Genomic DNA, 27,200 nt, shown 5'->3' on the forward strand with positions numbered 1-27,200 from the left:
TTCCCCATCCAGGGATCGAACCCATATCTTCTGCATCTCTTGCATTGCAGGAGGTTTCTTTACCACTGAGCCACCACAGAAGGATACAAATTTTAAAGGAGTGTTGATCTTCTTTAAAGAATGTTTTAAACAAACTTATGCGCTACTTACAAATGCAACGTGGGACTGACTGCCATCTCCCATCCTTGCACACAATCTCTTCTGCATCTTGAATCAAATAATTTTCCTTACATAGAATTGATATTTTTTCTCCATCCTGATATTTCACTGTAGTTGTCATATCTCGAGCATTGGGAATCTGAGGTGGAGGTGGGCATGGTTGTATTTGTGCTTCTGAAAATATTAAAATTAGATTTCTTGATAAAAAAGCATAAGTCCAAATATTAAAGGAAAAATTTTCAATAAACAGAAAGCTCTAATAATATATCACAAATGATCAAATAATATAATACTCTATAATTATACTCTTAAGCTTGTTTAGCACTTTAATATATCACATTTGGTTCACAGTCTCATGGTCTTTCTTGTAGTTTCTTCCTTTTATTCTTCCTGTGGTCAATCATGCATGATTTATGTAAACCAATTTTAATTTTTTCTAACCTTTAAGATGTTCTAAATGAATTGCTCATTCAGGTATAGGCAGTAAGGAAAAACTGATATCAGGGTCTTTTCTGTGTTTTTAACAGATATCCATGATCACATATATTGTAATTGGATGGAAGCCCTCACAGAATTTTCTACCAGAGGGAGTTGATTAGCCAGAGGAGAAACTATATTTAGTTACTGATCTATTAATTTGATGCCAATTCTTGAACAAGGTAAGAGTTAGATATGTTCACTGGGATTTAGAGTCTATTGTTTTACAGTTCAGTACTCTTCTGGAGGTACAGTTCACTAGCTTGCCTGCACTGTTAAGAATATACACATTGATGAATGCACCTTCTTTAATGGATTAGCAAGCCTGGCTTTTTGTACATGACCAGAGGATATAAAAGATCACTCTGTAAACTATGTCTGAGTCCATCAAATAGAGATAACTCAGATATCCAATTCATAATCTGAAGACAAAACTTGTTCTATGACTCCTTGGTTTTGCTGTCTCCTGTCATGCTTCATTTTTATTTCCATAGAAGCATTATGCAAGTATAGGCTGGAAACTCATAAATGCTTTCAGGGACCCAACATTTTGCATTAAATTCAGGGAAATATTTGACTGAATAGACTTTATTCATCATTAGTAATATCATCAGATTTTCTATTCTGATTTAAGTCAATAGGGGTATTTTGTGTGCTGTGTTGTGTTTAGTCTCTCAGTCATGTAGGACTTTTTGCAACCCCGTGGACTATAATCTGCCAGGCTCCTCTGTCCATGGGGATTCTCCAGGCAGGAATACTGGAGTGGGTTGCCTTGCCCTCCTCCAGTGGGTCTTCCCAACACAGGAATTGAACCGAGGTCTCCTGCAAATCAGGTGGATTCTTTACCATCTGAGCCACCAGGGAAGACTTGGAGTATTTTATATTTCATCAAAAACATTTCTCTTATTTCTGTTTTAACTATTTTGACATTTTTGTCAATGTATTTTCAAGAATTTATTTTCTTTTTTGTCTGATGCTTAAACATTTTTGTCCTAATAATTTTAATTTGTACTTGTTAAAAGTCTTGTGGATGCTGGTCTATATACAACATTATAGGGAAATGGTCTATATACAACATTTCCCTATAAACTGAATATTTTGCAAATCAGCTATTTACACTTTTAAGCTTATTGTAAAAATTGACATTTTAATTTTAGTTTTTCTTTCCTTCTATGTTCTTTGGATATATGTTCTTTTCTAGATTCTAGATTGTACTAGCTATTACTTAAGTTCTTTTTTTTCTTTTTTGTAAAGCAAGTTTTAATCTATGCATATCTTTGTTTTTTGTTGTATATCATAGATTCCAAAGCATACTGTTTTCATTTTACTTAATTTAAGATATTGTCTGTCAGTAAATCATAGTAATTTTTTTCTTAATTTTTCAAGTTTTGTGATATGGGTGAATAAGTTGCTTAGTTAGCTCTCTTTTAATTTTCAATTGCTTTTAATTTATAGAGAATAACTGGAGGATGCTTATTACATGAAATTGATTAGGAATTCTTTTATCACATGAAAATAATCAAGTGTTTTAAATTAATTAGCTATATTCCAATAAATAATGGAGACTTCCAGAGAAGGCATATAATTAAAACTATGAAGACCTATTTTATAACTTTTAAAAAGGTAATGCACAAGGACTAAGCCCTTATAAATATACAATATATCTAAGAATATATCCGAATACATGAAGCAAAGATATGCAGAACTGAAAGAAGAAATAGACAAATCCACACCCCTTGTTAGCAATTCTGAGAGCCTTTCTATTCTGACAGATAGAACAACTATAAAAAACTATTTTAAGACACAGGTACATTTTTAGAACACTATGAACAATGCTAACCTGATTTGGAAACTTGAATACGCATATACTTTATATGAAATGGAAACATCACAAAGATGGACAATGTGCTGTGCAACAAAGAAAGAATAAAATTCAAAATATTAAAAGTTCACAGAGTATGTTCTATGACAAGTGAATTAGATTAGAAATCAATAAGAATAAATTATCTATGAATCACCCATGATAATCATCAAATTGCATACAGTAAATATATGCAGCTCTCTAGATAAAAATCATACCGCAGTATGACTGCTAATGGAGAATGAATTATTTAGAAAATCATAAATATGTGAGAATTAAACAACAAATTTTTAAACAACTGTTATGTCAAAGAAGTCACTAGGAATATTAGAAAATATTTCACATACAGTTAAATGAAAATAAAATTGATACATATTTATAAATTTTTGAGGCACAGGTAAAGCAATACTTAAAAGTGAAAAAAAGGTAGTTTTACAGGTTTAGATTTAAAAGCAGAATGGATTTATGGATTTGTAGCGAACCTATGGACACTTTATCTTTGACAAAGGAGGCAAGAATATACAATGGAAAAAGGACAACCTCTTTAACAAGTGGTGCTGGGAAAACTGATCAACCACTTGTAAAAGAATAAAACTAGAACACTTTCTAACACCATACACAAAAACAAACTCAAAATGGATTAAAGATCTAAATGTAAGACCAGAGTCTATAAAACTCCTAGATGAGAACATAGGCAAAACACTCTCCGACATAAATCACAGCAGGATCCTCTATGACCCACCTCCCAGAATATTGGAAATAAAAGCAAAAATAAGTAAATGGCACCTAATGAAACTTAAAAGCTTTTGCACAACAAAGGAAACTATAAGCAAGGTGAAAAGACAACCCTCAGATTGGGAGAAAATAATAGCAAATGAAGCAACAGACAAAGGATTAATCTCAAAAATATACAAGCAACTCCTGCAGCTCAATTCCAGCAAAATAAAAAATGACCCAATCAAAAAATGGGCCAAAGAACTAAACAGACATTTGTCCAAAGAAGACATACAGATGGCTAACAAACATATGAAAAGATGCTCAACATCACTCGTTATCAGAGAAATGCAAATCAAAACCACAATGAGGTACCATTACACGCCAGTCAGGATGGCTGCTATCCAAAAGTCTACAAGAAATAAATGCTTGAGAGGGTGTGGAGAAAAGAGAACCCTCTTACACTGTTGGTAGGAATGCAAACTAGTACAGCCGCTATGGAGAACAGTGTGGAGATTTCTTAAAAAACTGGAATTAGAACTGCCATATGACCCAGCAATACCACTTCTGGGCCTACACACCGAGGAAACCAGATCTGAAAGAGACACGTGCACCCCAATGTTCATGGCAGCACTGTTTATAATAGCCAGGACATGGAAGCAACCTAGATGCCCATCAGCAGACGAATGGATAAGGAAGCTGTGGTACATATACACCATGGAATATTACTCAGCCGTCAAAAAGAATTCATTTGCATCAGTTCTAATGAGATGGATGAAACTGGAGCCCATCATACAGAGTGAAGTAAGCCATAAAGATAAAGACCCATACAGTATACTAACACATATATATGGAATTTAGAAAGATGGTAATGATAACCCTATATGCAAAACAGAAAAAGAGACACAGATGTACAGAACAGAATTTTGGACTCTGTGGGAGAAGGCGAGGGTGGGATGTTTCAAGAGAATAGCATCGAAACATGTATATTATCTAGGGTGAAACAGATCACCAGCCCTGGTTGGATGCATGAGACAAGGGCTCGGGCCTGGTGCACTGGGAAGACCCAGAGGGATCGGGTGGAATGGGAGGTGGGAGGGGGGATCGGGATGGGGAATACATGTAAATCCATGGCTGATTCATGTCAATGTATGACAAAAACCACTACAATATTGTAAAGTAATTAGCCTCCAACTAATAAAAATAAATGGGAAAAAAAATAAAAGCAGAATGGTTTGAATCAATGCTTTCAGTTTCTATCTGAAGAAATGAGAGAGTAAAATTAAAATCAAGCCATTACAAAAAAGGAAAATTAAGTCCACAGGAGAGAAAAAAATTGAGAAAGATTAACAGAAAAGAGAAAACAGAAAATTAATGAAGTTAAAAATCATGAATATTAACAAGATAAAAATTAGACAAGAGAGGAAATGGAAGAAATTAAGGGTGTTAAAAATGTTTATTTGAAAATTATAATTTTGAAAAATAAAACTCTGATTACAAAATAAATGAGGGAAACAACTCTCAACACCAAGAGTGAAAGAAGTCATTTCACCAAATATACTATAGGACTAAAGGAAAAATAGAAGGTCAAGTGACTATTACAAATGATTTTATATCAATCAATTTCATAAGTTAGGTAAAATAGAGATATTTCTTGAAAAATGCAACATTCACACAGTGATAAGACAATGTAGAAAATATGAATAGCATACTCCCTATTAAAGAAATTGAATTCTTCATCAAGGGAATATTTTGAAGAAGCAAACTGCATATCAGATCTCACATGTGCTCATTTGTGTCCAACTCTCTGCAACCCTGTGGACTTTAGCCTACCAGGCTTTTCTGTCCATGGGATTCTCCAGGCAAGAATACTGGAGCGGGAAGCCATTCCCTTCTCCAGGGGATCTTCCTCACTCAGGGGACTGAACCCAGGTCTCCTGAATTGCAGGCAGGTTCTCTACTGTCTGAGTCCCCAGGGGATTCTACTGGTATGTCTAGAAAAATTGAAGCAGAAATAAATAGAGACATTCCATGTTTATGATTTCAAAATTCAATATGGTAAAGAAGTCAATTCTCTATAATTCATTTCTCATTACAAAGCCATCCCTTTTGATATACAACCCAATATTTTATCAAAATTTGTAAATTCCCCTGAAATTTCTATGTTCAAAACAAGAATAACTAAAGTAATTTTGAGTGAGAGGAACATACTTGGAGACTATTATCAGACTTTCAGCCTACTAAAAAGCTAGTTACAAAGGTAATTTGGCAGCAGTGAAGATTGTTAAATGACTGAATAGAAAGTTTGAAATAAATCAACATTTTTATAGTTAATTGATTTTTCACTTCAAAGTCTTTTCCACACATATTGCTAAAATAATTGACAATCCATCCATAAAAAGTCAAATCCTACTTTATGCAATCCTCATATATTAATATAAGACAGATAACATACTTAAATATACTCACATAACACTATAAAGTTTCTAGAAGAAGCTGTAGAACATATGTACTTCACTACCTGTAAATGTTACTTGTTTCCTTAAAGATGCAGTTGTGTAGCAAGCTCTTTTATTTTTATATTTGCTTTTAATTTAGAATAGTTGACAAATATGAATTCCTTGAAATTTGTTGGGAAATCCTTCATCATATGAAATACTAAATTGTTTCAATTTAACTATATTTAATAAGCTGATATAGATTTCTAGACAAGGTGCATGACAAAAATTAAGAAATATTTTACAATTATAAAAAATTTGATTCACAAGGACTAAGCAATCATAAATATATAAAGTATAATATACAATACTGTGCTTAGCCACTCGGTCATTTCCCACTCTTTGTGATCCCATGGTCTGCAACCTGCCAGGCTCCTCTGTCCTTGGGGCTTCTCCAGGCAAGAATACTGGAGTGGGTTGCCTCCATGGGATCTTCCCAACACAGGGACTGAACCCAGGTCCCCCCCACCGCAGGCAGATTGTAGGCTGATCTACCAGAGAAGCTCAAGAATCCTGGAGTGGGCAGCCTGACTCTTCTCTAGGGGATATTTCTGATCTAGGAATTGAACTGGGGTCTCCTGCATTACAGGCAGATTCTTTACCAGCTGAGCTACCAGGGAAGCCCACAGTATACAATGGACATTACATATTGGCTTGGCAGTTATTTAGAAGGTTGTTGTTTAATTCCCAAATAGTGATGCTTTTCCAAATAACTTATTCTCCATTAACACAGCTTTATTGCTGTATTATTTTTTTGTTGTTGTTGTATGGTTTTTATATAGGGATCTGTATATAAGGAAGAATTATGAGGTTGAATATTAGACAGTAGATCTGGTTTTGTATTGATTTGAAGCTTCTTTCTAGATATTCTAGGCTTGTAGAAATTGGTAAAAATATTGAGGATAGGGAGTCAAGATGTCACAGAGTTGGAGAAGAGAAACACAGATATAAAAAGTGGAAAATTGAAAAGAACCTATTCAATGAGAATTTATCATGTCAACATGACTCAAGACTTTTCAATATAGTTAAATAGAGAAATAGATACATAGATTGATACATAAATAGATATGTGGATAAATACATAATAGTTCAGCATAGGCATAAGTACATTTATGTGTAATACACAAAATCAGAAGTAATGGCTTTCCTGTGGAAATGAGCACACCTACTGGCCAGTAGTTATTTTAAAGTCACAAAGTCTCTGAGTCATTTGTCACATAGCTGACTAAGGCACATTATACAAATAGTATTTAGACACAGTATTTTGATTAGCTTCTAAATTACCTTGCAGATGGAAAATATTTGTAATGATAAATAGCTAAATTTCCTTGAAGGACACAAAGATACTACTTTTACAAGTTAGAGAGAAATAGAATACATTTTTAAAACATTATGGACAAGAGATTACCTTCTTTGCAGGTTACTTTAGGATCCCATTTTCCATTTATACAGATTGAGTGTTTGAGTTTTGATTTTCCTCGGCATTGGTAACTTTTGTTGGTGTTGTGGTCATATTCAATTTTATGTGCTAGTTCTCCATCAGGTAGAAATAATTTTGACCCTTTACACTTCTTAAGTTCATCTGTTGCTATAAAATGAAAACATTCCCTTGAAAAGACTAATTCTAAAGAACCAAATAGCTAATAACAAAAAAATAGCTATGGAGTCAATTCAAAGATGTTAGAACTTATGCCTACAAATCCCACCAGCCAAGTTATTGCTGATCAAATTGCATGAGATGAAAAAATTATACATGAACCTGAGTCCTGCATCCAGTGTTTAAATTTCAGAGAAAATACCCATCCTAAAGATTTCTGCCTTTTTGACTGGAATACTTTTTGATGATCTACATAGCAAATAGTCATCACATGAATAAATTTGATTCCAAACATGAAATCTTACACAAATGTTCATATAATCTGCTTTTGACCTTAAGCATCTCTGTATTATTTTTAATTCACAATCTTAAAACATGAAGATAAAAACAACTATCTGTGGACATAGCATACCAAGTTGCTATTTTATATAAATATTTTCAAGAAATGTAATGAAACATACTAAAAAAATTATATCCAAGGTGTTTTGTATATAATCTCAACTTTTATACAAATCTTTTACCTGATCACCAAAAATGAACAAATATCTGGAATAGGAAAATGGGTAATTAAAGTTACAACCCATCTTGTTTATACACTTAGAGTCTTTGAGACACTATGTTATGTACCAGATCATTCAAAAATCCAATATAAAACCATGATAACAATTTTTTTTCTAGCTCCAGGATAAGTTAAATATGGACTAAGAAAGCTTTTTATTTCAAAAATTCAATGCAGGCAGAGGTTCTTTTTGAATTTGGCAAAATATCAGGATAGGTCTTTGGCAGTATATGTTAATGATTTGTTCATGATAAAGATTAAGTGAAATAAGTAAAATAAGGAAAACTCAAGTAGTTAGTCAAAGAAAAGTGGTGATTTCAAAATGAAATTTTGAAAAGATACAATGAAATAAGGAGATGAATTGAAAACACACTAGAGGCTTGAGAATTAGCCTTGTTTCTAAGATTTGCTCAGAGTGATGAGGGACACAAAGCCAGTGGTATTCTTCAAGGTATGGTGACTGAGGAAGATGCATACTCGAAATGAGAAGTGGCTGCTGGCAGCATCCTTTGCTGGACTGGTTTCTGGGAGGAAAGCAGATTTATATTTTTAGGAGAAAATAAACATAGTAGGAGAATGACAAGTTAGACTAGACAGAGTTACAAAATAAACCTTGAGGGGGAAAACTGGAATAAGGTCTAGTATAGCAAAAGGAGACTAAATTAATTGAATACAGGTAGAGGATTAACCTTTGCAAGGAAAACTCTGAGGCCAGAAGAACAATAATTGAAGCAAACATTTTGACATAAGGTAGAATGAAAGTTAAATGAGGTGAGGTCATTTGAGGAGATAGAAGAGGACAAAGATGGGGTTTGGTCTTGAAAAACTGGCAATACCTAGGACAGGAATCTGTTCATAAAAATGTAGGGATTAATAAGCAAAAAATGTACTGTTTAACTAAATAAATTCCTACTGAATGTCTCCCATCTGTCAACTGGTCTTTTGAGTATGGGTATTTTGGCATACTGTCGGCGAAGAAAACAGCTATCTGCCCTGCCCTCACTCAGGGCCTGAGCCTAAGCCCTACCTTCTTCTTGGAATAACTAATGACTAGAAATATAATGAGTTAATAGGCCTGGACATCCAGGGCTCTCTTTGAATGCAGAGCCCAGGAAAATTCCAAGAAAGAGTCTATCCCAAGAGAAAAAATGAAAGAAGGCAGCTAAGATGGATTCTCCTCATCAGTCATCAAAGACTCGGTCATCCAAAGGTCAGGATGAGTCTCTTACAAGGAAATGTGTCAGGGCAGGTTCCTGGCCCCACCCAAAGTGCCTTCCATGACAGAGTTACCTACTAACAGGGTGGGCTTGAGCCCACCCTCCACAGCACAGAAGCTTCTCTTTGCAGAATTTGAAACAGACTGAGAAATTATCATTTTTAGAATCTTGAGAGAGGCAAGATTCCTACAGAAATGTATCAAATGGGTATTTCCTCAACTCTAATTCCTGGTTTCAAATGTTCTAAAAGAAAGAGTATCATATAAAAGCAAAAATGGCATTTCTGCAATGATAGTTGTATTTTCCTGGTAACTAGTACTCACATTTTAATTACATGAGTATCTATCAGTAAGATTAGGCTTCATACTTGTCAAGATCAACAATGTTAATATCAGGACAGAAAGATGGATAAAATTCTATTGCTAGTTTATAGTTTTCCTCTCTAGACACATATTGAAGTATAAAAGTCAAATGCTTGGGATCATTATAATTTAAGATCTGACATTTTCAAGGATAACTCTAAATTTCAACAGAATGGCTGCAAATACTAAAGGTCAGTTTGAGATGTGTATTCTGACCAATGCACTGAGGAGGCTGGGTCCACTCTCCACTAATACATGTGATAAATCTGGGTCCAATCATTGCAAATGCTTCTCTGCAACTGAACTCTACTGAGTCTCCATGGTGATAAGGAGGGACAGAAAGCTTGACACCGCCGTGATCAATGTCAGGTATATCTCCACAGATACGCTCCTCCTCTGAAAATCCACAAAAATATGTTCGTCTTTAAAATATTATTTAAATGTGTATATGGAAACAAATAAAAGTATTGATTTACTTTTAAATATTGCTATTTTCAATACATTACCAATACACACAGGTAAAGCTGTCCATTCTCCATCAACACACTGAATTTTATGAGAACCCTTCATCAGAAATCTGGGGTTGCAAGCATATTCCACGACCTCATTGTGTGCATATTCTTCTTTGTGTATTTCTTTCCCTTTCCCACTGAGAAGATGAGGAGGTGGAGCACACGATTTTACGTTCCCTTCTGTAGAAATATTGTGTAAATTATGGTTACATTGTCTGTCTTATAACTGAAAAATCCAGCTAATGCAGAAATTTATTTTGCTAAATGATCTTTTGTTTATTATATAATATAGTTTAGCATTCTCAAACAATGAAAAAAGAATAGTGTTTACACCAGCCTCATGTTTACCAATTCTATTACTCATCTTGAACTAGCATAGTGAAGTCTGTGTTTGCTCAGAAAGCATGTTCATTCTCCAGACATGCTAATAGGTATGCAAGTCAATTACTCAGTCTGGGTGTATGAATTACAGCAACACTTTTATTCCACAGAAACACTGCAGGAAAACTTTTTGAAAAAATATCATTTGAGAGAAGCATTTGAACAGTTTAACGTTGATTCATATGATTTGATACATGTGACTGAACTGACTATAAGCTACTTGAACACTGTATATATTTACCTGAGGACACTAGAGGTAAAGCCCACATTATATAAACTCTCCAGTATTAATGGTGGAATTGCAGGAAAAAGGAAAACTGACAAGAAATCCTGCCAGCGTCAGGTTCCTCATGCATTTCTGTGGATTCTCCACCACATATTTCAAGAAGCACCTGGAGGTTAATTTCTTAAAGAAGGAAAACTGAGGTATCTACTACCCAGCATATGTCCTTGGTGGGTATATCTCTGGCTTAATGCATTAGATTATAGATGCACTGGAAGTGGACAGAAAATTAAGAGAGGGAAATAAAAAGGCTGATATCTGAAATCTGAACTCTTGCTCCAACAACTGTCAGATAAATATTTACCTTTACACGTTGGAAGTTTAGGGGACCATCCAAAGTGGTAGCACTGAACTGAATCTGCTCCGACCATAATACGGCCTTGACTGCAAGAGAATTTCAGCACATCTCCAACTTTAAATGTTTCTTTCCTGGGATAAGCATCTAAGTATGTATCCATTTCAGGAATACTGCATTCTTTTTCTATTGAAAAAGATAAATAATTGAGTGAGATTAACTATTCCAAAATAAATATTATTTGTGTCACATAAAACGAGGTGCTGGGACTGCATCCACAGAGGGACAGCACACTAATGCTCTTCCTTGAAAAACATTACATGTTAGGTTTTATACACCCTCTGCATTCATCAGGACTTTTGGAAAATATTAAGGAATTGAGCAGCAACATATGTGTCCTGGTAATTTATTCACAAAGTCAACTTGTTAATACTGGATCTGATTTTATCACTGACATTTACAAAATATAATGCTACTTTTTTGGTCTCAAAATGTATAAATATTCCTCAGAATAAAAAAAAGATACAACTTTAAAATTGAATACAAATGAAAAAATGGTATTTTAAAAAATATAATTGGGAAACCAGAACACACAAGAGAGACATTTCTCTTGCATTTGAGTTACAGTTACAATAAAAACCACTTAATTTCATCTACAAGTTTAGAAATCAAACTGAAACATGAAACAAAATGAGTAAATATGTTCAAGGTCACATAGGCCTATTCTAGGTGTCTTAATTAGGTATATAACAGCACAAACATCTAACTTATTGTACTTATAAATGATCTTAACTGTTAATATATATTTATTCTGATTCATTTTAAAAATGTGTAAATTTATCATTGAAAGTGTGTAAAATCTATGAAATTTGTGACATTGCTGTGCATGGATTAGTCGCTCAGTTGTGTCTGACCCTTTGTGACCCCATGGAGTATAGCTGGTCAGGCTCCTCTGTCCATGGAATTCTCCAGGCAAGAATACTTGAGTGGGTAGTCATTCCCTTCTCTAGAGGATCTTCCTAGCCCAGAGATCAGACCCCAGTCTCCTGCATTGCAGGCAGATTCTTTACCATTTGAGATACCAGGGATTGTTACATATCAAAAATTGCATTATTCTTATTTGGAAACTTCCTATTGCTAAAAAAATTTATAAACTTCATAATTGGAATTTAAGAATTAAAATCTCACCAAAAAGAGGCATCGTACTATCTAAAATTCTTCAAACATTATCACAAAATTATATATAAGCTAACTAGTTTTATAAGTAATGCCTCCTCCCCCCCCCAGATCAATATCTTTGTTTCTGCTTTTGTTTTAATGTTGAGTTGTGTAGCTTAGATGAGAGGTTACTCTTGATGAGAACCATTGGGATTCCTTTCCTAAAATTCTATTCCAAACTTGCACATAGCAATACTTTTAATGGTATGTGACTTTGTTTACATATTTTGTGCTTGTCTTATGTAAAATTCCTATTTTATCATACTGTGCAAAATGCTGCTTTAACAACAACAAAAAGATCTTGGCATTAGGCTGTTTTCCAACTGCTGTCGTCACATTGATTGACTGTAGGGAAGCCATGATCATCTTAAAAGCCTTTCCCTTAACTTAGAATTGTTAGTAACTCAGTCATGTCTATCTCTGTGATCCCCTGGACTGCAGCTCATCAAAATCCCATGGAATTCTTCAGGCAAGAATATCGCAGTGGTTAGCCATTCCCTTCTCTAGGGGATCTTCCTGACCCAGGGATCCAATCCAGGTCGCCCGTGATGCAGGTGGATAGTTTACTGTCAGGTGGCTCAGAAATTTTGAAAATAATGGTGTAGTCTCTCAGGCACGTCTGATTCTTTTTGACCCCATGGACTATATAGCCCACCAGACTCCTCTGTCTCTGGAATTCTTCAGGCAAGAATGCTGCAGTGGGTTGCCATTCCCTTCTACAAGAGATCTTCCTGACCCAGAAATGGAACGCAAGTCTCCTGCATTGCAGGCAGATTCTTTAAAATCTGATTTTTTTTAAAATAAGCCAATTTCTTTGCTGCCTCGGCTGCTGCAAAGGCATGTGTCTCTACTGATGAATGGTTTCCAGGCTTTCTTTGCATAGATGTCTTCCTATATAAACTTGACCTTCAGGCCCTCCTATTTTCTAAGCTCTTGGAGTCTTTTGTTCTTAGAATACACTTTTTTGAACAACATAATAGAAATATTATTACTTTTTGGTTCATTATTTGCCTTAATTCACCTTTTTTTTTTTTCTTTCCATACTGGCATGAAAGCTCTTGAAAGGCATACCACCATCCTGCACTGTATTTTCACAATTTTCTCCTAGCCAACTTCTGGCACATATTAGATGCTTGCTGACAGCCTGAAAAGTGAAATTACCTGGGCTCTGGACACTGTTGAACAGCCAGCCCATTTCTATAACAAGCTCCCCCTGCGTGTCTGTCTGAAATCTCTGTGTTCAATCATTCTACACTGCCCAGTGTTCCTTCTCCTCCTTCCCCCATGCACCATTCGGTCTCACATGACTTTGTCTCCTTCCAAAATGAGAACAGGAACCATCAACACCTGCTTCTTTCCAGCATTGGATTTACACACCCATTTTCCCTCCTTCTCCTGACAGGAAGTTGCAAAGAATCCAGTTGTCACCAAGTCCAGGGCTTTCTCAAAACTGCTGGTTCCTCTCCCACCTCCTTCACAGGGAGCCTGTGGTCAGTCTCTGCCTGCTTTCCTCTCTGGGTCATCCTCTTCAAGGTTCATTACACTCTCATCTTTCCCATTAAAAAAGAACATAATTCACTGAGCAATATATCCTGAACCTTTTGTTCTCTGCCACAAGCAAGCCTTTTGAAAGAGTTATGTCCTCATGCTGTATTGCATTTCTTACTAATAATTTATTTAGCAGGCTGTAAGTAGGTTTTTCCCTGTCTACTCCATCTGAAACTGCCTCTGTTAACAATTATTGTTGGCCTCCATGTAGCCAAATCCAGCACATTTTAGTCTTTTAACCTGACATATTAACTGAATTAGAAATATTCTTTAATATAACTATTCTAATGTAAGTAGATTACAAGTTCCTTGAATAAACTTTATGGTAGGCATTATGACAAGAAGATTACATGAATAATTTATTTTAATAACTAAAAGAGCTTTTGAAATATTAGAATGTTTCTAACTATTAAATCATTGTACAGACTCAGAGGAGTGAACAAACTTCAAATAGGTCATTGGTCTTAGATATATACTTAGATAATGGTGGAATAGAAACATTTCAGGCTGATTCCACAGGAATTACTGTTAGTCAATTTGTTATTCCTCATTATTATATCCTTTTCTTCTGTCCACATCTATGAAACATTCATTCTGATATTTTTTCCCCTAAGTTTTCTGGGTCCTCCTTTCTTTCTGTCCACTTTGCCATCTATTCTTCTTCTCTCAGACACCTCAGTGTTGGAAGCTCCAGGACTCAGTCTTGAGCTCTCTTCTATTTTCATTCTACATTCTTTTCCAATCTGATGCCATCGTTTACAGAGTGATAATCTCACATGTATATCTCCTGGCTAAACCCATGCATTCAACACTGTAGTTGACGTATCCAATGTTTATGGTCCCCGTCGGCCCAAACACAATGTGTTCAGGTCAAAGTTGTGATGCTTTTGCCAAAGTGTTCTTTCTCCTGCCAGTACCACCTACAAAGTCATTTCCATTTGCCTGCTTGCTTATGAGAAATAAAACTTTCTCTCATTTAGTAGAACCCGCCCACCTTGATAGTTTCCAATATTGTTTTGTTGCCAAAGCTTTGCACAGAACTCGTCCCTTGACTTGGGACAGTCAACATCCACTCAGCTTACCAGAGACTGAAGTCCTGTTTCCAACCCTGGGAAAAACACATCTGATTGGCAAACCTAAAAGAGATCCATGTCATTGTCCTCTGCTGCTGTTGTTAAGCCACTTCAGTTGTGTCCAACTCTGTGTGACCCCATAGACGGCAGCCCACCAGGCTCCTCCGTCCCTGGCATTCTCCAGGCAAGAATACTGGACTGGGTTGCCATTTCCTTCTCCAATGCATGCATGCATGCTAAGTCGCCTTAGTCGTGTTCGACTCTGTGCGACCCTATGGACAGCAGCCCACCGTGCTCTTCCATCCACAAGATTCTCCAGGCAATAATACTGGAGTGGGCTGCCGTTTCCTTCTCCAGTCATCGACCTCAGAATTTGTCAAAGTTAGAAAATAAAAGTCATTTGTCAAGAGCTGCTTAAGTTAACATTCAAGGTAGGAGGTATAAACGGAAACTCAGGAGCAAAATACTTGAACAGGTTGCAAGACCCTGTCATTTTGGTATTGAGTGAGTCATTGGACTTTAAAACTTCCCCTCCTTCCAGTTTACATTAAAGTAGAAGGAAGCGTCATTCCTTACAGATTATTCTGCTGCTGTTGCTAAGTCACTTCAGTCGTCCGACTCTGTGTGACCCCATCCCTGGGATTCTCCAGGCAAGAACACTGGAGTGGGTTGCCATTTCCTTCTCCAATGGATAAAAGTGAAAAGTGAAAGTGAAGTCGCTCAGTCATGTCGGACTCTTCGCGACCCCATGGACTGCAGCTCACCAGGCTTCTCCGTCCACGGAATTTTCCAGGCAAGAGTACTGGAGTGGGGTGCCATTGCCTTCTCTGTACAGATGATTCTAGGTCAGCGTAATTTGGTAAAAATAAAACACTGACAATTACTGTTAAATTTTGTTTGTCTTGGAGGAAAGAACATCTGGAAAAGAGCACCTACCGTAGCATGCAGCTTTATCGGACCAGCCGTCTTGACCACATACTATGGAGCCTGCGGTGCGTCCGTCTCGGTTCTCATACCCGTCAAGACACTCGTAGTCCAGCCTGTCGTTCAGCCTGAACCACGTGCCACCACTTTTGGCTCTGGCCTTCTCAAATACTGGCCTGTCACAGGATTCTAAGGGATAATGGGATTGCGATTTCATTTCTAATATTATTTAGTGGGCAATTTGATTGATTTTCATCCCTACGGAAAAGGGTTTCACCATTTAGTATGCCCTAACCATTAAAAATAAGCCAAGAATACCAGCGATATACCACTGTCCTGAAATAATTACTCAAAATGAAAAAAAAAAAAAAAGTGTATTTCTGTGCAACATTTTTCTCAACACTTATTGTCCCTGAATTATTTATTTTATGAACATGTTCCTGAATTTAACTATACTTATGCATTTTTCCAATGCTAGTATTAAAATAAGCCATTACAGAAGTATTGTACTATTTTCATAACAGCATTTTCTGAATTAATATGCCAAATTTATTAGCAGTTGTGACATATTTGCCAGAGAAAACTTAATTGAAAAAAAGTAATTTTCAAAAGGCAAGTAAATTTTTAAAGATTCTATAAAACTTTTAAAATTCACATGCTAATTTTCCTTTTCCAACTATATTTCTAATGGTTGTAAATTCTTTTATACTTATTAAGGTTGAATACAGACATAGTTCTATTATTTATAGCTATTTACAAGAAAATATATTAACAAATAATCTGTTTTCACTAACACCATAGACTGATGTTAATAAAGGTTTAAATTACTTCAAATTTCATAATGTGTTAAAGCAAAATTATACTAGTAAAAGTAATAATAGAGACATTTTCCATAAAAAGCATGTTAGAATGGAAAATTTTCATATATCAAAATAAAATGTTTGATATGTGCAACTTTTTTCATTTTGAGAGTGTACTGCCTGTAGCAAGTAGAGACACTGGAAAAAAAAAATGAAAACATTCACTTAAAGTGAATATGTGAATCATCACTTCAAAAATATCACTGTGTAGCTTTGGGATGAACAAGACAAACTCATAAAGTGTTCTTAGAAATCTTCATAAACATCTATGTGGTGCTACATGAAAAACTTTCAGCACAGCAGAATTTGGTCCTGTCTAGTAGTGTTTCATATCTCCACTAACTAGATGTTTATGAAGATTTCCTAAGAGAGAATTTTTCACAAGGATAACTATCCTAGAGACTCAAACATATGAATTATATATCATGTTATTTGAAGTTTATTCACCATGGCCTTACATCTTTGCTTAAAAACATAACTTTTAGGCTTAGGAGCAGAGACTCTGGCTTAAGAGTCTCCTAAAATAAAAACAGATGCAATCAGCGTAAAGATCTCAGCTGAAAATAAATGAATTTATCCCAGAATAGAGGTAAGGCTCTTAGCAAAATTAGTTTTTAGTCACAGCATGTTTTAAAGTGACAAAACGTTGAACTAAATAGTACAATGATATTCTACTCCACTGGTAATTAATCATTAAAGACAAAAAAAAAAAAAAAAGAGGGAAAGATATATTTTCCAAAGCTTTGTAATTGATCTTTTCAAATACAGCCATGGAATCACAAAACACTTCATATGACCCTGCCCCAGCAAAGTGAAAAAGAAAGAAAAAAGGATAAAGAACAAAGTTAAAGAGTACTTCTCTATAGTTATCATCAGGATAAAGAATAATAAGATAATGAATTACTTACTAATGCATACAGGTTGAGCTGACCATCCATTTTGCAGACATGTAATAAATCCTGATGTCTTACCATCTGCTGTTACATATCCTGGTTTACACTTATATTCTGTTTGCTTATTTAGGGGATACATAAAGGCAGATTCAGACAAAAATCCATTCTCAATTCTTACACTGTTTTTCGAACATGTTTCTAAATGGGAGAAAGCATAAGGAAAAGGTAAGCATATATTTTATACACATTTCATACGGACCCAAATAAGGTAATGATACAAAAAAGGGTAGTCGTTTATGACTATAAACCAAGAAAACTTCTAATCATTTAAGGTCCCCTGTAAGAAAAAAAAAACAAAAACAAAAACTAGAAACTATGAATTTCCAGAGATATAAAACCAAAACACTTGATTTCTATTTTCTAGAACAAAGCAAGATTTAAAAGACTATGAATCCCTTCTAGGAAATTATTAGAAATCTGTTTGTCTAAAGGATCTGGAATCACACAGCATGTCAGAAATCTATCAGCAATGGATTTCCTTTCCTGGGATTTGTTGAAAGTATTGTCTAGTCTGGTTCTCTTAAGCAACCCAGAACACAGATCAAATGACGATCACAGAATATTCCACCACAGTGACCCCAGCCATTGTCTCTGAGAATTTGAAATGTTGTCATCAAAACTGGGTGCTTGAAGCAATATCAGTACTTGGAGTTCAATGAAGATGACAAAGATCTATACATGCATTCATTCTACTAACGACAAAAAGATGATCCTTCAAACCATGAATAACTAAACTTGGAAAAGTACAATTCTGTCACCTACTAGATATCTTCATAGAATTCAGCTAATTTTTTTAGTACTTCACAGATTAAGAAGAAATTAAAAGAGAAAACTTTGAATATTTTGAATTGAATGAAAATAAAACTATGATAAGCAAAGTTTTATGAATTGAATGAAAATAAAACTATGATAAGCAAAGTTTTATATGATTTATGAGATGACACAAATGTGTGCTGAGGGGAATTTTAAAATTACATAGCAATAATACTAATGACAGAGACTAAAAATCAATTTTTGCTTTTACTTAAATTGGAAAATGGAAAAGCAAACAAGCCCAACACATATAACTTGGGAACAATGCAGTGATATTAGTAAGAGAGTGGACTAGGCCACCTTGACCTCCCCTTCTCTCCACAGACACACTGAATTAACAGCTATGTGTGGATCAGCTCCATTTATTCAAAATAAAAAGGGTAGATGAGCAGTTCTGCATTCAAGGCAAGTGAGAAAATGCCAAATCCTAAGCAGCAGGGAAAACTAAGACACATTCCCCATGCAGCAGAGCACCATACAATTTGAAGGGAACACTCAACTCCCAGCTTCTCCTGGAGGAGCAAAGAGTTTGATCCACAATCTAGGTCTCTGATTTTGCAAATGCTAGTCCAGGGTCCAGGTTCCAATTAGCCTGCCTCTGGGAGGCCAAGCATTTCCAGTCTCCTGGGATCACAGAAATGAAGTGGCAGTTATGAATCTGTACCAGCACTTCTCACAGGTCATCCCCTAGCTTAATGCAGAGTGAGCAACTCCCAGTTTCTCCATGGAAGGAGGCAGACGGCACATCTGGATATTGTGCTTTTCTAGCTTGCCTGAGGAATTGGCTTCTAACTAACGTGTCCCTGAGAGCTGATGAAATCTAAAATTTGCATGGTGCCTCCGGACTACAGAGAGCTAAATTATGGTTCAGAAGGCACAGGGTGTGAAGCAGCATGCAGGCATTTGCGACAGCTCCTCTCCCCAGTTCAGGGCAGAGTGAGCAAGGTGATAAACTCCAATTGCCTGCTCCACAAGTATTCTGACTTGTAGATCACTGCATACTCTAGACTCCTGGAGGATGCTGCCTACAAACACAGAAGTTTGGATGAGCAGAGAGGTTAGAGAGGCACCCAAAGTTCTGGCCAGGCTGATTGAAAAGGCTGAATTCTAGAAATGTTCTACTTATGAAGCCAGTCTGTGAAGACTAGGATAAGTGGATGTTTAGTCTAATGCACAGATATCAATACAGAGAGTCAAGAAAAATGATCAAGTGCAAAGTATGTTCAAATGAGAAGAATAAAATATCCATTGCTTTTTATCCCGACCCAACAAAAGAAATTGGACACCCACCCACAGCAAACCTGACTTGGAGGGAGGTGTGGGCTCTATACCATACACTGAGATCCACGATGGTGGAAGAGTAGGTGCGCGTGCAGTACATCTCTCTCCACGGATACGTCAGGAATACACCTCCAGACACAGAAGATCTTGCGGAACACCAGCTGAGAACCTGACCACTGGAAAAAGATATATAGAACCATGCAACACTCAGTAGGACAAAGGGAGGAGGGTAAAATAAGAAGAGTGAGAAGAACTGGATCTGCACCTGGGGTTGGGGAACTGAAGCAGGGACAGAGCTGCATGGGAGGGAAATGTTTGTGACAGAGGTGAAGCATTGAGGCTGCTGGAGAGTGAAGCAGCTGATCTGTGTGAGTCTGAATGGAGTGAGGATCACACAGAGGATCCTTGCCACAGCCACACACCCCAGACAGGGATGCAAGTACCCTAGAAAGTGCTGCAGCTTGGAGCTGGAACACAGAGATTGGAAAGCTATCCCAGGGCAAGGTCTGCTCTTGACTGAAGGGAAATGGCCTGAGGAAACCTGAGAGAGGAGAGTGCAGAGGAGAGTAGGAAATGCTTATGAAGGAAAGCCGGCTAACCTGGAGGCAGGGTGATACTGCTGAGTCACACACAGAGGATGGGGCCATCTCTGAGCCTCTCTCTGCACATATCACCACCAGACTGCGGAAACAAAGCAGAGAGGGTGGCCCTTTAAGGACCTGATGTGCAAAGCAACACAGAAGGACCCCAGCCAGGGTGATCTTTAAGTCTCTGATACGATGAACAACAGAGAATGACCCCAAAGAGGGGCTCTATAAGCGCCTGAAGGGGTCAAGCAACAGAGAAGGACCAGCCAAAGAGGCCCTCTGATGGCCAGGTGCCAGAAGCTAGGGAAAGACACTAATAGGGCCATAGCTCCTGCAGCTGAATCTGTTGGTTTCCCTGCATGCCTGGTACTGCCAGGGTTCCCATAATTCAAGCAGCTGTGTCACCTCCATGCTCAGTCCTCCCTGGGCAGAGCTGTCAGAAGCTGGAAAAATCCCTAATAGTCACATACCTTCTGTGACAATAGCCACCAGCTATGTATCTGGTGTTGCCAGGGTTCCCATTATCCAAGCTCCTGTTCCACTCCCATGCTCAACACCCACAAGGACAGAGCAACCAGAGGCTACAAAAACCCTGCTGTCCTAGCCACCAGCTCCCCGTAATATCTGGTACTGTCAGGGCCCCTTCAATCCAAGCAACTGCACCAACTCCACATTCCGTCCCCCCTGGGGCACACCCAAGTCCTCCAGGGGAGCCTCAGGAGCAAACTCCTGTGGACGACTCACATGCAGAGGTGGAGATAAAACCACAAGTGAAATCCAGGAGCGGGTGGCTAAGGAATAGAACTAAAACCTTCTCACCAGTGGTACAAGCTGAAGATTGAATCCAGATAATCAACTGGCAGACTTTGTATCTATGGAATATATAAAGGACAATGAGTGTTCCTGCAAAAGAAAACATACTAGTACTGGCGATGTGGACATCAGAGCAAGAACATGCAGGAGTAGGACCAGATTAGAGTCTGAGCTGCCCCCACAACAGGTCCAGACACCAGCCCAGAACTGGAGGGCATCCTAGGGAGGTGAGGTGGACTGTGAGTCACATTGAGGAAAAGGATGCTGACAGCTGATCCAATAAAGATATTTATTATTTTTATATTTTAACTTGTTCAGTAGTTGCTACTAGGTTTTTACCTTTTTTTTTCCTCTCTCTCTATTGTTCTAGTCGTTGATTTTAATGCTACTATTAAATCTATTTATGGTCTTGAGAAATTTTTTATATCACACTTTTAATATCCTTTAAATACTTCTTCCTCTACATTGGTCTTCTGTTGTTTTGTGTTTCTTCCTGGTTTTAATTTTTGAAGCTTTTAAAAAATTTATTATTATTTTTCCACATATATTTTTTGTTTGCTTTTCTTATTCTTTTCCTGTTGTAAGTTATTCTTTAACACATATGAAACTTATTTATCTACCTCTATTAAATTTTCTTTTCTAGTCTTTCTTTCTTTCCTTCCTTTTCTCACTATGCTTATTAGTCTGTTCTGCTTTAGTTGCTTTATTCCCCAGTTGACACATCGCTTTGGTTTTGTTTTCCAGTCTATGCTTTTAGTCAGTTTTTTTAATAACTAATTGATATCATTTTTGCTTTCATTTGCTCAATGGATCAATCTCTTTAACTTTCTTCTTCGCCTTCTTAATTTCTTTTTTACACTGTTGTGTTTTTGGTGTTTTTTTTTCTGTGTGTATATACATGTGTATGTATCCCATTATTTTTCTGAGTATTTGCCTGATTTCATATTTGCCATCTGTTTGGGGTTTGAATTTTGTTTCTTGTTTTACTGTGTTTGTTTTAATCCCCTTACAAACCACCTGTGGAATCTGACTTCCCTCCCAGATAATAGGCCCAGAGCCTTTGGAGTGGGAGCGCAGCCAAGACTCTAGACTGCCCTAAGACTCCTACCCCAGGGAGTGTCTATTAATGAGAACTCCCATAAAGGCCTCCGCTGTTCACACCTGCATCACCAACTGCCAGCAGTACCCAGTGGAGGAGGCCTCACCCAACAACCAAGACGATGAAACACAAACCCAGTCATCAGCAAACAGGATTCCCCTCACAAAGTCCTGCCCCTTAGAGGGGGAAGAAACATGATGTTACACAAACCCAGTCATCAGCAAACAGGATGCCCCTCACAAAGCCCTGCCCCTTAGAGGGGGAAAGAAACACGATGTTACACAAACCCAGTCATCAGCAAACAGGATTCCCCTCACAAAGCCCTGCCCCTTAGAGGGGGAAGGAAACACGATGAAACACAAAACCCAGTTATCAATAAAACTGGACCCAGTCATCAGCAAACAGGATTGCCACCTCACAAAGTCCTGACCGTTGGGGGGCGGGGGGGGGGGGGAACACGATAAAACACAAACCCAGTCATCAGCAAACAGGATCCAGTCATCAGCAAACAAGACCCCGTCATCAGCAAACAGGATGCCCCTCACGAAGTCCTGCCCATTAGAGGGGGAAAGAAAAACACGATGAAACACAAACCCAGTCATCAGCAAACAGGATTCAGTCATCAGCAAACAGGACTGCCCCTCACAAAGTCCTGCCCATTAGAGGGGGAAAGAAACATGATGGAACACAAACCCAGTCATCAGCAAACAGGATTGTCACCTCACAAAGTCCTGCCCGTTAGAGGGGGAAACAAATACAATGAAACACAAACCCAGTCATCAGCAAACAGGATTCCCCTCACAAAGTCCCGCCAATTAGAGGGAAGGAAAAAAGAAAAAACAAAAAACTTACCTCCTTTCACCAGAGTACAAACAAAAGTCACACCCAAAAGAAGCCTACACAAAACCCCTGGCACAACCTTACACACCAAGGGCAGAAACCAAAAGGAAGGAGGAATTCTACCTGAAAGCCTGAGAAAAGGAGACTTCAAATACAATAATTTTTTAAAAGGCAGAAAAATATTCCTCAAGTAAAGAAATAAAATAGAAGTACACAAGACCCTCCCCCCCCCCAAAAAAAATAATAACAAAGTGGAAATAGACAAAATACCTAAAAAAAGAATTCAGAGTAATGATAGGAAAGATATTCCAAAACCTTGCAAAGAAAATGGATAGAATACCAAGAAGCAGTCAACAAATTAACACAATAACAAAGGATATAGAAGAAATAAAGAATAAACCAACAAAGATGAATAGCACAATTATGGAAATCAAAAATTCTCTAGAAGGAAACAATGATAGATTAACTTGAGCAGAACAATGGAACAGTGAGCTGGAAGATAAATGGTGAAAGTAGTTGCTGATGAGCAGAATAAAGGAAAAAGAATGAAAAGAATTGAGGAGAGCTTTGGAGACCTCTGGGATAGTATTTAATACAGGAACAGATGACTTATAGGGGTCCCAGAGGAAGAAGAGAAAAAGAAAGTCACTGAGAACATTTTTGAATATATTATATTTGAAAACTTTTCCAGCATGGGAAAGAAAATAGTCAATCAAGTTCAAGAAGCACAGAGAGTCCACTACAGGATAAACCCAAGGAGAAACACATCGAGACACATGCTAATCAACAGAGATTAAACACAGAGAAAGAATATTAAAAGCAGGAAGGGAAAAGCAACAAGTAACACACAAGGGAAAAGCCATTCAATTAACAGCTGATCTTTCAGCAGAAACTCTGCAGGCCAGAGAGGAATGGCAGGATATATTTAAAGTACTGAAAAGGAAAAATCTACAAGCAAGATTACTTTACCTGGCAAGGATTTCGTTCAACATTAATGGAAAAGTTAAAATCTTTACAGACAAGCAGAAGTTAAGAGAATTTAGCACCACCAAACCAGCTTTATAACAAATATGAAAGAGACTTATAAGCATAAGACAAAGGAAAGACCTACAAGAAGTACAAAATGATTAAGAAAACGCTAATTGGAACATATAGCATTATATTATAATAGGAAAATGCTAATAGTAATATATAAATAATTACTTTAAATGTAAATGGATTAAACTGCCCAACCAAAAGAGACAGATTGGCTGAATGGATACAAAGACAAGACCCATATATATGCTGTCTACAAGAGACCCACTACAGACCTAGAGACACATACTGACTGAAATTTAAAGGATGGAAAAACATATTCCATGAACATGGAAGTCAAAAGGAAGTTGGAGTGGCAATTCTCATTTCTGACAAAAAATACTTTAAAATAAACAATATTATATGAAATAAAGAAGGGGCATTATATAATGATCAAGGGATCTATCCAAGAAGAAGACACAATTCTATACATTTATGCACCTAACATAGAAGCACCTCAATGCATGAGGCAAATACTAACAGACATAAAAGGAGAAATTGACAGCAAGAAAATAAGTGTAAGGGATGTTAAAAATGGACAGATCATCAAAACAGAAAATTAATAAGGAAACATAAACCATAAATGAAACATTAGACCAAATGGACTTAATTGATATCTTCAGAACTTTGCACCCAAAAGCAGAATAATACACCTTCTTCTCAAGTGTGCATGGGACATTTTCCAGGATACCTTGGGTCACAAATCAAACTTCAGTAAATTTTTAAAAATTGAAATCATATGAAGCATCTTTTCTGACCACAATACTATGAGACTAGATATCAAATAGAGGGAAAACGGTAAAAACACCAACACTTGGAGATTAAACAATATGCTTTTACATAAGAGACTGGTTCCTGAATAAATCAAAAGGGAAATCAAAGAATTTTTGAAGCAAATGACAATGAAAACACGACACTCAAAACCTATTGGATGCAACAAAACAGTTCTAAAAGGGAAGTTTATAGGAAGAAACAAGGAAAGCATCAAAAAGACAACCTAATTTATACATAAAACAACTTGACAAAGAAGGACAGAAAACAAACCCAAAGTTAGTAGAAGGAAAGAAATCCTAAAGATCAGAGCAGAAATAAATGAAAAAGAAAGGAAGGAATAATAGTAAAGGTTAATAAAACTAAAAGCTGCTTCTTTGAGAAGATAAACAAAATTGACAAACAATTAGGCAAACTCATTAAGAAAAAATGGGAAAAGAATCAAATCAACAATATTAGGAATGAGAAAGGAGAGATTACAACAGAAATACAGAAATACAATCATCATAAGATGCTATTATGAGCAACTATATCCCCAAAAAATGGACAACCTGAAAGAAATGGATATATTTTTAGAAAAGTTCAATCTTCCAAGACTGAACCAGGAAGAAACAGAAATTATGAACAAGCCAATGACATGTACTGAAATCGAAAATGTGATTTTAAAAAATCTCTCAAAAAATTGAAGCACAGGGCCTGATGGTTTCACAGGTGATTTCTATCAAATATTTAGAGAAGAGCTAATGCCTATTCTTAAGAAACTCTTTCAAAAAACTGCAGAGGAAGGAAAACTTACAAACTCATTCTACAAAGCCATCATCACCCTTATACCAAAACCAGACAAAGACAACACAAAAAAGAAAATACAGGCCAATATCACTGATGAAAATAGATGGAAAAGTTCTCAACAAAACACTAGCAAAGAGAATTCAAAAATACATTAAAAAGATAGTACACCATGATCAAGTTGAGTTTATCCCAGGGATACAAGCATTCTTCAGCATACACTAATCCATCAATGTGATATACCATATTAACTAATTGCAAGATAAATTCATATGGTAATCAAAATAAATACAGAAAAATTTTCTGAAATATATCAATGCCCATTTATGATAAATACTCTTCAAAAAATGAACAAAGAGGGAAACTACCTCATCATAATAAAGGCCATATCTGAGAAACCCAGAGCAAAGATTATTCTCAATGGTGAAAAACTGAAAGCATACACTCTAAGATCAGGAAAAGACAAGGGTGCCCACTCTCACCACTATTAGTCAGCATTGTTTGGAAGTCCTAGCTACAGGAGAGGAGAAAAAGAAAGAAAAGGAATCCAGATTGGAAAAGAAGAAGCAAAAGTCTCATTGTTTGCACACAGACCATACTACACATAGAAAACCCAAAAGATACTATCAAAAAATTACAAGAGGTAATCAGTGAATTTAGCAAAGTGACAGGATACAAAATGAATACACAAAAATCACTTGAATCCCTATGTACTAATGATGAAACATCAGAAAGAGAAATTAAGGGGTCAATCCCATTTACCATTGCAACAAAAAGTATAAAATGCCTAGGAATAAACCTATTTAAGGAGACATAAGAGCTGTATACAGAAAAGCATAAGATGCTGAGGAGAAAAATCAAAGACAACATAAACAGATGGAGAGGTATTCCATGTTCTGGGATTGGAAGAATCAACATTGTGAAAATGACTATACTACTAAATATAATCTACATTCAATGCCATCTGTATCAAATTACCAATGGTGTTTGTCACAGAACTAGAAGAAAAAGTCTCACAATTCATATGGAAACACAAAAAGACCTGAAGAGCCAAAGCAATCTTGAGAAAGAAAAATAGAGCTATAGAGCTAGAGGATTCAACCTTCCTGACTTTGAACTGACTACAGAGCTATAGTCATCCAGACAGTATGGTACTGGCAGAAAAACAGAAATATGGGCCAATGGAACAAGATAAAAAGCCCACAGATAAACCCAGACACCTATGGATAGCCTATGTTTGACAAAGGAGGCAAGAATATACAATGGGGGAAAGACAGTCTCTTCTATAAGTGGTGCTGGGAACACTTGACAGCTACATGGGAAAGAATAAAATTAGACTATTTCCTAACACCGTACACAAAGATGAACTCAAAATGGATGGAAAACACAGGCAGAACACCCTATGTCATAAATCACAGCAAGCTCCTCTATGACCCACCTCCTAGAGTAGTGCAAATAAAAACAAAGATAATCAAGTGGGACAAAATTAAACTTAAAACCTTCTCCAAAGCAAAGGAAACTATGAATAAGGTAAAAAGACAATGCTCAGAATGGGAAAAAATAACAGCAAATGAAACAATTAACAAAGGAGTTATTTCCAAAAGATACAAGCAGCTCATACAAATCAATACCAGGGAAAAAAAAC

The 27,200-nt window shown here is 36.6% G+C and overlaps 1 protein-coding gene across 3 annotated transcripts in view; it reads right to left on the bottom strand.

Annotated features, from left to right (window-relative positions):
- LOC133068985 (complement factor H-like) overlaps positions 1-27,200 on the bottom strand; it is a 57,310-nt gene that overhangs the window by 21,487 nt on the left and 8,623 nt on the right. The window contains exons 2-10 of one of the 3 annotated variants that reach the window (XM_061159998.1): positions 22,558-22,635; positions 19,595-19,761; positions 17,447-17,629; positions 15,691-15,867; positions 10,925-11,101; positions 9,951-10,136; positions 9,661-9,840; positions 7,118-7,297; positions 151-333 (exon numbers count right to left, since the gene is read on the bottom strand). In XM_061159998.1, the coding sequence (XP_061015981.1) occupies positions 151-333; positions 7,118-7,297; positions 9,661-9,840; positions 9,951-10,136; positions 10,925-11,101; positions 15,691-15,867; positions 17,447-17,629; positions 19,595-19,761; positions 22,558-22,607 (1,483 nt within the window). In that variant the 5' untranslated portion in view covers positions 22,608-22,635. The remainder of the gene's footprint in view (positions 1-150; positions 334-7,117; positions 7,298-9,660; positions 9,841-9,950; positions 10,137-10,924; positions 11,102-15,690; positions 15,868-17,446; positions 17,630-19,594; positions 19,762-22,557; positions 22,636-27,200) is intronic. The other 2 variants (XM_061160000.1, XM_061159999.1) reach the window with 2 other exon arrangements.

This window comes from Dama dama, chromosome 14, assembly GCF_033118175.1.
Source record: "Dama dama isolate Ldn47 chromosome 14, ASM3311817v1, whole genome shotgun sequence".
Lineage (NCBI taxonomy): Eukaryota > Metazoa > Chordata > Mammalia > Artiodactyla > Cervidae > Dama > Dama dama.